This window comes from Perognathus longimembris, chromosome 7 (genome assembly GCF_023159225.1).
Source record: "Perognathus longimembris pacificus isolate PPM17 chromosome 7, ASM2315922v1, whole genome shotgun sequence".
Taxonomy (NCBI): domain Eukaryota; kingdom Metazoa; phylum Chordata; class Mammalia; order Rodentia; family Heteromyidae; genus Perognathus; species Perognathus longimembris.
The window spans coordinates 28,922,454-28,932,970 of NC_063167.1; the positions used below are offsets into that span (position 1 = coordinate 28,922,454).

Sequence of the window (10,517 nt, forward strand, 5' to 3'; positions counted from 1 at the left end):
GAGAAGGATAGGGGGAATGCTTGGACCCAGGCTTTGGTTTGGAGTTATAGGGACACCGTCTGGCTCCTAGGGTAATAGAGGTACAGGTATGGCCTGCTTAGGCTGGAGCCATTTAAAACACTGTCCTTGCCCTTGGTGTGGGAGCAATGTGGTAGAATCGGCAACCCTTACTCCCATTAATTAGCCTGGCTGAGCCACGCATGCATGCATACATTTTTAATTAATGGTACTGAGAACTGTGTTTTAGCTCTTCCCTAAACAAAGGCTGATACAGTTCATAGCTACTGTGCTGTGCTGGGGAAACAGGGATGAAAGGCTGATGATAGGAATAGGAGGCTTAGGAAACCTCAGAGGCACATGACTTGGGGCCCTAGGTACATCCACTTTGTTTTTGTTTTTGTTTTTTTTGGCCAGTCCTGGGGCTTGGTCTCAGGGCCTGAGCACTGTCCCTGGCTTCTTTTTGCTCAAGGCTAGCACTCTGCCACTTGAGCCACAGCGCTACTTCTGGCCATTTTCTGTATATGTGGTGCTGGGGAATTGAACCCAGGGCTTCATGTATACGAGGTGAGCACTCTTGCCATATCCCCAGCCCACGGTACATCCACTTTGAAAGGAAGAAATAGAATGGAGTTTTAAGTCCCCTGGAGGGTATTCAGTGTACGGTTTTGTAACCTCAACTTACATGTGATTGAAGAAGGCAAAAAAAAAAAAAAAGTGTGGAGAGAGATAGGTGAGAGGAAAAGGCACTGCAAGCCTCTGAAGGAGGAGGAAGGCAGGACCTAGTATTGTTTGTGTATCCATAGCACATGATGAGGGCTCCCTCAGGACCAGGGACAGCTCCCAGTCTACTCTTCCTTTTTTTCTTAGCAGGGTTGCCCAGTTTTGAGTCTCCTCAGCCTAACCTCCCCATGGCAACTATAGTGTATATAAAGTAGGAAAATGAGAGGTGTAAAGCCCAGCTTTTGAAGTCAGAACTGGCTTTCAAGTTTATTGTGCCACTGACCTGTTGTGCTTGATGTAGACCTACTGGGTACTATTAGACAAGTAGTGTCTTCAAATCTCTGTTTCCTTGTCGTAAGGATTCTTTTTTAAAAAATTCATTTCTTTATTGTCAAAGTGATGTACAGAGGGGTTACAGTTTCATATGTAAGGTAGTGCATACATTTCTTTTCTTTCTTTTTTTCTTTTGCCAGTCCTGGGTTTGGACTCAGGGCTTGAGCACTCTCCCTGGCTTCTTTTTGCTCAAGGCTAGCACTCTGCCACTTGGGCCACAGCACCACTTCTGGCCTTTTCTATATATGTGGTGCTAGGGAATCGAACCCAGGGCTTCATGTATAGGAGGCAAGCCCTCTTGCCACTAGGCCATATTCCCAGCCTCTTAAGGATTCTAAAACAAACAAACAAAAAGCACCCAAAACCTTAGAAATGTAGTCTCAACAGGCGCTGGTGGCTCAGGTCTGTAATCCTAGCTGTTCAGGAGGCTGAGATCTGAGGATCACAGTTCAAAAGCCAGCTTGGGGAAGAAAATCCTTGAGACTCTTTACTACCAATTAACTTCCCCAAATGCATCAAGTGGTCAAGTACTAGCCTTGTGCAAAAAAGTTCAGAGACAGCGCCCAGGCCCAGAGTCCAAGCCCAGGTCCCAAACAAAAATTCCCTCTGGTGAACAGTATTGCTCAATGTTTGCCTGATAGACTACTGAAGATAATAGCAAATGAAATGTAAATGACTACCTCATAAAGTATTCTAAACAAAGGACCCTCAAGGCAGTCCCATCAGGAAGTACTATTGTTAAACCACCAGTTCTTCTAGTAAGGTATTTAGCATAGTGAGTTCTGGAAGACTTAAGTAGCCCAGCACAATATCCAGACCCAGGCAGTTTGCATTGAGATAAAAAATTATGCGGTGTGCACCGGATGCTTAACGTGATCGGCACGTAAGAGCTACTCAAACTGAGGTAGTTAACTTAGGGAGCCCGTGTTCTAGAGTGCCTGCAGCAGGCTGATAGGAGGGGAAAGGGAGGGGGGAGGGAGCAGGAGCCAGTAAACTACAACACCCATCATGCATCACTCCCTCCACCGAGGCACTTTGGCCTCGCTCAGCACAGGCTGGACATTGGTTCTCTGTGCGAGGCGGTGATTGGAAGATGCTAACAGTGCTGGCTTAGGATTGGTGAAGCTGCTATAGGCCACGCCTCAAGCCCGGAAGTGCTCGCCGCACAGGCCCATGTGTAGTGGAGAAACGCGTGTGGAGGGAATGCTTCTCCATCCTTCAACGAATCGTCTCTGCCCCCACCCTTCCGAGACCTGTTTTAAAGACACCACCCCCAAAACTACCCCCGCTGCATCTTGCCACTCAAGCCGTGTCTAATGGAGTCTACGTTCAGCAGCCCTGCGGAGGTGGCCCTGCAGAGGGAGGCGGGCGTCCCGGGATTGCGCACTCCATCTGCGGACCTCGACCGAATATACGAGCTGGAGAGAATTGTGGGATTTGTCCGACACCTGAAGTGTCAGCGGGTAAGGGCAGACTTCGGGTATGTGTGTGTGTGGGGGGGGGGGTGGGTGTTCGCTTCCGAGGATGAGTGGCCTAGAGGATCGGGATCTTGGGGAGATTTTCTGAGGACAAGATAGGGCGAGGGCTCCTTCGGGACCTTTGAAGGAGAGGGAGTGGGATCCTGGAGGTTTTCTGTGATATGGGAGTTGTTTCTGACTCCTTGGCTTATGCTTAAAGGTGGCCTTGCAGTTCCCTGACCAGCTACTGGGAGATGCACGGGCTGTGGCTGCACGACTAGAGGAGATCACTGGATCGAAGATGTTCATTCTAGGGGACACAGCCTATGGCAGGTGTGAACTTGGGCCCAAATGGGGTAGGGCCTGAAGTCCAGGCCTCGTGGGATTTCCCTGCTATGTTAGTGTCTGCCTCCAATGACATCTTGGAAGAAGATAATGACTCCTCTCACTAGCCATATCTCCAATTGGTGACAGCAGCTTATCTAGGGTGGGAACAGATCTCACTGATGGTATCTCTCTTGCAGCTGCTGTGTGGACGTGTTGGGTGCCGAGCAAGCTGGAGCTCAGGCCCTTGTACACTTTGGCCCTGCCTGCTTAAGCCCCCCAGCCCGACCGCTGCCTGTTACCTTCATCTTTGGTCAACGCTTTGTGGCTTTAGAGCTCTGTGCCAAGGCTTTTGAAGCCCAGAACCCAGACCCCACAGCACCTGTGGTACTGCTGAGTGAGCCAGCCTGTGCCCATGCCCTGGGTGAGAGATAAGGCCTGTGTAGAAAAGAAAGGTAGACCATGAAATCCCCCATTTCAGTACACTCCTGTAGAGCTCTTGACATGGGTTGGCCTAGCCTTGGCTTTCAAGTCTCCTGGGGATAAAGAATCTCTGGTTTTCTAGGTCTCAACCCTGATACTACCTACATTCTTTTCTTTCCAGAGGCCTTGGCCACTCTCCTGCGCCCAAAGTACCAAGATCTGCTTGTCTCTAGTCCAGCTCTTCATCTGCTGGCTGAGTCCTCCAGTCCAGAGCCTGAGCCTCTGGAGTGTTTTGGGCGCCACTTCCCTCTTGCCCCAGGGAGACGACTGGAAGAATATGGTGCTTTCTACGTAGGAGGTTCTGAGGCCACCACTGATCTTGACCCAGACCTGAGCAGGCTGCTTTTAGGGTGGGCACCAGGGCGGCCCTTCTCTTCCTGCTGCCCAGACACAGGACAGATACAGGATGAGAGTACACGGGCTGGACGGCTAAGAGCACGAAGGCGGTATCTGGTAGAGAAGGCCAAAGATGCCCGCGTGGTAGGGCTGCTAGTAGGCACACTGGGTGTGGCCCGGCATCGTGAAGCACTGGCACACTTGCAGAACCTGACTCGGGCTGCAGGCAAACGTAGCTATGTGTTGGCCCTGGGACGGCCCACCCCTGCAAAACTTGCCAACTTCCCTGAGATGGATGTCTTTGTGCTGTTGGCCTGTCCTCTGGGTGCCCTAGCACCACATTCTTCTGGGAACTTCTTCCGGCCTATATTGACACCATGTGAGCTGGAGGCTGCCTGCAACCCTGCTTGGCCACCTCCAGGCCTGGCTCCACACCTCACACATTATGCGGACTTGCTGCCTGGTGAGTGGTGCAACACTCCTGGCTGGAAACTTGGGATATGGAGTCCCGGAGCCAGTATTGATTTCTTTTCTTCCTTCCAGGCTCTCCTTTCCATGTGCCCCTCCCACCACCTGAGTCAGAGCTGTGGGAAACCCCAGATGTGTCACTCATTTCTGGGGAGCTCCGACCCCCACCTTCTCGGAAGTCATCTGATGATCCTGGGTGCTCTGCCCTGACCCCTCGGCCCCCACTGCAGCTGGCTGAGAGCAGTCCTGCAGGTAAGCATGCAGCTGTCTGCCATCTTCTGGACTCTTCCCCAGGTCCAGCTGGCTTAGACTGGGCTCCCTCTCTCTACAGCCTCATTCCTTAATTCCCGGAGCTGGCAGGGCCTAGAACCACGCCTGGGTCAGACACCTGTGAAAGAAGCTGTGAGTGGAAGACGGGGGATTGCCATTGCCTATGAGAATGAGGGAAGCAGTTGATACTGTGGGACCAGACACACAAACTTAAGAGTCTCGATTGGGATTTTTAATGCTCCAAGATCCTTGAAGAAGCCTGGATGGAGAGTTGTCAGTAGTCCCTCACTGATCCATGTCCTCTTCTGGTACTGAGAAGCTCAGCTCACACTGGCTTAGTAAATGCCTGTTGTTTGATGGGGAAAAGGCTTGAGGGTTTCGCTGAGGCCTTCTGGGCCCAAAGACCTTTAGCCAATTACAATTCTTCATCTACAGGTGAGGGTCTGCCCTTGTTAAGGGACAGATGTGTTAGATGGTTCAAAGCAGGTTTCTCATCCTAAGCACTGCTGACATTTTAGACTGGGTAATGTCTCCAGACATTGGGAAATGTCTTTTTTTAGGGACATAACTAGCAGTAGTTATGCCTCTACTGGTCTAGGACTACACTGTCCAGAATAACATTCACTGGACACATGTGGCCATTTCAATTTAAATAAAATATATTAAAACCTCCATTTCTCAGTCACACTAAACCTATCTCAAGTACTCAAATAACAGCTAGCAGACATCCCTGTTGCAGAAAGTTCTCTTGGATGATGCTGTTCTACATTGACTTAAAACTTGTTTTCCCAGGGACATCACAGAAACTCAAATAAAACAAATACTTTTTCTCCTGTTTCTTTTTATTCATTCAATATTCAGGCCCTGCACAGGTCTTATGGGAGGAGGAGATGTGAATTTTATTTAGATTCCTGTCCTTAATGTGGTTTGGAGGAGAGTTAATAGGCAGTGTCCAACTGGTGAAATAGTATTATCTGTGAAGAGGGAATCCCAGGGGTAGCTGGATCTCATAGCAGGCATTTGACAAGACTCAGACAAGGCTTCCCACAGAGGGGACATTTAAGCTGGTTCTTGTGGAGTAAAAAATAACTTCCAGGGGTGGGGTAGGTGGGACAAATGCAAAACAATAAAAAGCACATTTGGGCTTAATCATAGGCATCCATCAACTGACAGGGCAGGCGCTTTAAGTAAAGTGGAATTGCTAGATCATAAAGGTTGAGAAAGTGAAATGGAAAATGCCTTTCTTTTCTGCGTTTGTTAGGAATCTTAGTAGCATTGTTCAGATCTAATAGTAGAGGCAAAGCTGTGTACCGACTGGAAACTGGGACAAAGTGGGCACCAATCGTGTTCTACAAATGTATTGAGGATCCACTGTGTCATGCACTAGGAATACAACAGTGCTTGCTTGTACTCTTCCAGAGGGAGGTGGGCAGACAGAATACAATACTTAGTTTAGTCCATGGTGGTAAGTAAGCACCTCAGGGAAATACAAAGATGGAGAGGAAAGGAGTATTTAAGGAGATGGGCATTACAGTATTAAACAGGATGGACGCAGAAAGCCTTCAAAAGTGAGCAAAGGGGCTGGGAATATGGCCTAGTGGCAAGAGTGCTGGCTTCGTATACATGAAGCCCTGGGTTCGATTCCCCAGCACCACATATATAGAAAATGGCCAGAAGTGGCGCTGTGGCTCAAGTGGCAGAGTGCTAGCCTTGAGCAAAAAGAAGCCAGGGACAGTGCTCAGGCCCCGAGTCCAAGGCCCAGGACTGGCAAAAAACAAAACAAAAGTGAGCAAAGGTCAGAAGTTAGGAGAAAACCATGTGACTAACTAGAAGCAGAGAGAACAGATACAAAGGCAAGGAGACGTGTATGACAACATTGGTAGTTGAGGCTAGAGGGCAGCCATAGAGAAAGTGGAGCATTAGGGGCCCAGGTGTGTAACTCAGTGGTGAATGCTTGCCTAGCATACCTCAAGTCCCGGGTTCCAGCCCCAGCTAACCCCAGAGTACCCCACTTCCACCCCCACCCTGGGTGGGAGCATGGGGAACTGACTCTTAAAAGTGAAATGGGCATCCTGGGGGCATTTCAGCTGGGAGTGACGGGGCCTTATATGGATCACCAGGGTGTCTGGGAACTCACAGTGCACACATGAGGAATCCAACTGAGTGTTAACAGTACATACTAGGGATGCATACAGTTGGGTGCCAAGCCACGGCTGGCAATAGGTTAGAGAAGGGAAGAACTGAGAACTAGCAGGTGTTAGCAGGCAATAGACTGTGCGCAGAAGAAACATCCCAGCACCCTCCTTGCACGGAGAAGGACTATGGTGGCCAGAGACCTGAAGGAGGCAGGCCCTGGGTACCTGGCAGGAGGGCCAGAGCCGCCCCCGAGGCAGGACTACAAGTACCACAATGCTCAGCGCCTGCCAGACGACGTCGCCGAGCTCTAGCCCGGTAGCAACGCCACACGCAGGGGGGGGGGGCTCACCGGAGGTCACGTGGCTCCGCAGAGTCACGTGGGCATGTCAGGTGACGCTGCGGGCGGGCGGGCGGGCGGGTGGATAGACTGCGGGTGGAAGGTGGACGCAGGGACCTGGCATAGCTCCGGCTGCACCGGTCCGACCCCCGCCGTCTTTGCCGCCATGTCGGGGCTAGTGCTGCTGTATTCCGGGGTCTTCGTGGCCTTCTGGGCCTGCATGGCCGCCGTGGGTGAGGCCGGGCCCGGGCGGGCGCGGGCAGCGGCGGGGCGAGCCGACTGGTTAGAGCCCCCGGGGCTGCGGCTGCAGGAACCTCAGGCCTCGGCGCCTCTCTCCTAACCTGCTTTTCTCCATTTGGAGCCCCTGACCGCGGTGGAGGCCCGTTCGGGAGGTGGCAATGGGGGGCACGGGTCCTGTCACTCGCATCTCACTGTTTCCGTCCCCTCTCCTGCTCGCGACCTGCCTGCTTGGGCCCCAACCGGCTGCTCCGGTTCCTCTTTTGCCGTCGTTCTGCCCTCTCCTCCTCCGCCCCACCCCCCGTCGGTCCTCACAGCGTGTTGGGTAAACAGTGGTACAGGCCGGATCCGGCGGGGTCTGGCAGAGTCTGACCCAACCGATTGCTCCCTTCTGGTCTCCAGGGTTTTCAGACCTGCCCACCGTGTCTGTGAAGGGTCTTGGTGTCATGGAGGGAACTGTGTTAGAGGGAGTGGCAGAAAAATGGAGGACTGATCAGAAAGACGAATCTGTTTCAGTTGGGGGCTAGCCCGAGCACTTCTTTGACTCCCGACGTAGAGCAGATGGTTGTCAGCTGGGCAGTCCATCTCTGGGTTGGGGAGCTTCTCTCGACAGCAGGACTTCATCCTTTTTCTCACCGCTGCAGGAATCTGCTACACCATTTTTGACTTGGGCTTCCGCTTCGATGTGGCATGGTAAGGGAGGACAGGGAGTGGATTCCCCTAACAGCTGCTTCTCCCCTTAGTCTGAGTCCCTGCCCCACACCAGCCCCAGCTGCTAAGAACATGGACCTTCAGGAGATGGGAAGTAGCATGAGCTGGTGGGGTTTGTGTCCCCTTTGCAGCATGAGCTGATGGGATTTGTGTCCCCTTTCCAACTGGAGCTGAGTTGTTCTTCCCTTTTCCATACCAGGTTCCTGACTGAGACTTCTCCCTTCATGTGGTCGAACTTGGGCATTGGCCTAGCAATCTCCTTGTCTGTGGTTGGGGCAGCCTGGTGAGTGTTGGGATGGTGGAATTGGGGGGAGGGGCTGAGTCATGGCAAATGGTGTCATTGGGTTCTTAGTCATCCAGGGGGCTGTGACTTAGCCTTCCCTCAGTTGCTTTTCCTTCCACCAGGGGTATCTATATTACTGGCTCCTCCATCATTGGCGGAGGGGTAAAGGCCCCCAGGATCAAGACCAAGAACCTGGTCAGGTAAGGGCCCTTGTGGGAGGGAAGAGCTATGTTTGACTTGATGACCTACTGCTTCTGATGAGTCTCTTGGGAGGGTGGGGTATGAGTGGAAGAAAGGTTGAGGACCAGGAGGTTGGTTTCTTACGCTTTTCTCTTCTCTGCCTCTTCCACCCACCTTTACCTTGACCACTACCAGTATCATATTCTGTGAGGCTGTGGCTATCTACGGCATTATCATGGCAATTGTCATTAGCAACATGGCTGAGGTAAGGAAGACCAGGGCGAGGGGTGGGCATCCATCCCAAAGTGTTCTACATATTGTATAGGGATTGGGAGTAGGGGGTGCATAAGGGATGGTTTCTGATTTTCCTTTTTTTTTTTTTTTTGCCCCACACCCCCAGCCTTTCACTGCTACTGACCCCAAGGCTATTGGCTATCGAAACTACCATGCAGGTAAGTAGATGGGTGGGTGTCTGAAGGTGAAAAGCTGGGCTGTCTTGCCTGCTCTCCCTCCACTCCTGCCTTCCAGCTTGGCCTCCCATTTTGATATTCTCTGAGCTATTTGGTCTGCTTTGCAGAGTTGGGGTGGAAATTGGTCCTATTACCCCGTGTTAGGCTGTGTCTTCATCCCTCCTGTATGTGGCTTGGCCTCAGCAAGCAACTCTCTATCCCTAGGCTACTCCATGTTTGGGGCTGGCCTCACAGTGGGTCTGTCTAACCTCTTCTGTGGAGTCTGCGTGGGCATCGTGGGCAGCGGGGCCGCCCTGGCCGATGCACAGAACCCCAGCCTCTTTGTAAAGGTTCTCATCGTGGAGATCTTTGGCAGTGCCATCGGCCTCTTTGGGGTCATCGTCGCAATCCTTCAGGTGCTGAATCCCTTTGGGGAATCTTTGTCCTTACCCTCCTGACAGAGGAGTTGAAAGGCCTCCCCTCTCTACCCATACCTGTAGAACGCCTGAACACCTTCCACCACTTCATTCCTGTCTCCTGTTTCTCCTTGTTTTTGTCTCTGTTGCTGTGTACTTCTCTCATTTAGACCTTCTTTGTGTTTTTATCTGTCATCCTTTTTCTGTCTGCGGCTGTCTCTGGAAATACAGATGATGTCTTTGTGGTCTAGATTGGGCTGGGTTCTTGTTTATGTCTGTGTCAGTGTGTCTTGACCTGTTTGTTTCTCTCAAGGCCTGTATCTGTAACTTGCCTGTCAAGACAGCATGTCTTGTGACCTAAAAGATCAGCTTGAGGGACCAAGTGATGAGGTGTTTGACTGAGTTAACTTGGTACTATGTGCCACTTCTCTGCATCTATCTGTTCCATAGTCCATCTTTTATCTGGTTGTCCTTGTTCATAGGTCTGCTGTCTGGTCATCCATCTATTGTCTGTCCATTGTGTCACAGACTTGCTGGGTCAGATCTTGTTCACTGTCTTATCAATGTTCCTCTACCCCTGCCTGATTTCTCCCATTCTTCTTTTTCAGACCTCCAAAGTGAAGATGGGTGACTAGATGATCTATGGTGGGTGGGGCCATGCCCTGCTCTTATTTATTGCTGTTTTTCCTGGAATAGCTGGAGCTGTTCCTCTTAGCCTTCCAAGGGCCTTGGTGTTCAGGGCCCTTCCTGCACTCACCTTTTTGCTGCCTGTTGACTTGGAGGCGCCACAGTCCAGGCTGCATCTTCAGTGTGAGAAGTGGGCTGTTGATGGTGACTGTGTACAGTTGTGCACCTGTGTCCCCAACTTCCACCCCTACCCATCTTCCCATTGTTGTGAAATAAACGTGTTATGTGTCTGGGTTAATGCAGCTTCTTTGCCCTCTTGCGCCACCTTCACAAAGGAGAAGGGCCCATATGACTCCCTTCATCTTGCTACCTTCTGGACACACCATCTCTGCTGGGAACCAAACTAGCTCTTGGGTGGGGAGGGAAGATGAGGGAGGCTAAATCTGGAACAGGAGGGGGTGGGGGAGGGGGGCTCTGGAGTCCTCCTTGTCCCTATGTCCTCGGGGCCCTGTTCACTAGGCCCAAATTGACCAGCACTGTTTAGCCAGCGCCATCCTCAGGCTTCACCCTGAGTGGTGGGGCTCAGCCTATTCTCTTCTCTCTTGGCAGTCCTATTCTTGAGTCCATCCCTTCCCAGCAACCCCGATGCCAGTTCCGATTCTCACGGCCCTGGCCCTACCCACTCCTGTCCAAACTCTGATTTTCTCCAAATCTTACCCAGCATCCCGTTTCCCCAGAAGCTTCAGTCAC

General features: G+C 51.6%; 2 protein-coding genes across 2 annotated transcripts; both read left to right on the top strand.

Moving 5' to 3' along the window:
* Positions 1-2,062: 2,062 nt before the first annotated feature.
* Dph2 (diphthamide biosynthesis 2) lies at positions 2,063-5,219 on the top strand. Its single transcript, XM_048351120.1, has 6 exons — positions 2,063-2,516; positions 2,731-2,843; positions 3,035-3,258; positions 3,439-4,116; positions 4,197-4,373; positions 4,453-5,219. Exons 1-6 carry the CDS (start codon positions 2,370-2,372, stop codon positions 4,575-4,577), a joined length of 1,464 nt encoding a protein of 487 aa, XP_048207077.1. The 5' UTR covers positions 2,063-2,369; the 3' UTR covers positions 4,578-5,219.
* A 1,701-nt stretch (positions 5,220-6,920) lies between these two features.
* On the top strand, positions 6,921-10,065 carry Atp6v0b (ATPase H+ transporting V0 subunit b). Its single transcript, XM_048351121.1, has 8 exons — positions 6,921-7,097; positions 7,746-7,794; positions 8,012-8,095; positions 8,218-8,295; positions 8,471-8,540; positions 8,676-8,727; positions 8,950-9,140; positions 9,749-10,065. Exons 1-8 carry the CDS (start codon positions 7,031-7,033, stop codon positions 9,773-9,775), a joined length of 618 nt encoding a protein of 205 aa, XP_048207078.1. The 5' UTR covers positions 6,921-7,030; the 3' UTR covers positions 9,776-10,065.
* Positions 10,066-10,517: the final 452 nt, after the last annotated feature.

What these genes read in the sequence shown, in the direction of transcription:
- Atp6v0b (XM_048351121.1), top strand. Translation starts at nt 7,031, where the DNA reads ATGTCGGGGCTAGTGCTGCTGTATTCCGGGGTCTTCGTGGCCTTCTGG. An exon ending in GGCCTGCATGGCCGCCGTGG is followed by an intron (nt 7,098 to 7,745) that starts GTGAGGCCGGGC and finishes TCACCGCTGCAG; the next exon opens with GAATCTGCTACACCATTTTT. An exon ending in CTATCGAAACTACCATGCAG is followed by an intron (nt 8,728 to 8,949) that starts GTAAGTAGATGG and finishes CTCTATCCCTAG; the next exon opens with GCTACTCCATGTTTGGGGCT.
- Dph2 (XM_048351120.1), top strand. Translation starts at nt 2,370, where the DNA reads ATGGAGTCTACGTTCAGCAGCCCTGCGGAGGTGGCCCTGCAGAGGGAG. An exon ending in TTATGCGGACTTGCTGCCTG is followed by an intron (nt 4,117 to 4,196) that starts GTGAGTGGTGCA and finishes TCTTCCTTCCAG; the next exon opens with GCTCTCCTTTCCATGTGCCC. An exon ending in GGCTGAGAGCAGTCCTGCAG is followed by an intron (nt 4,374 to 4,452) that starts GTAAGCATGCAG and finishes CTCTCTCTACAG; the next exon opens with CCTCATTCCTTAATTCCCGG.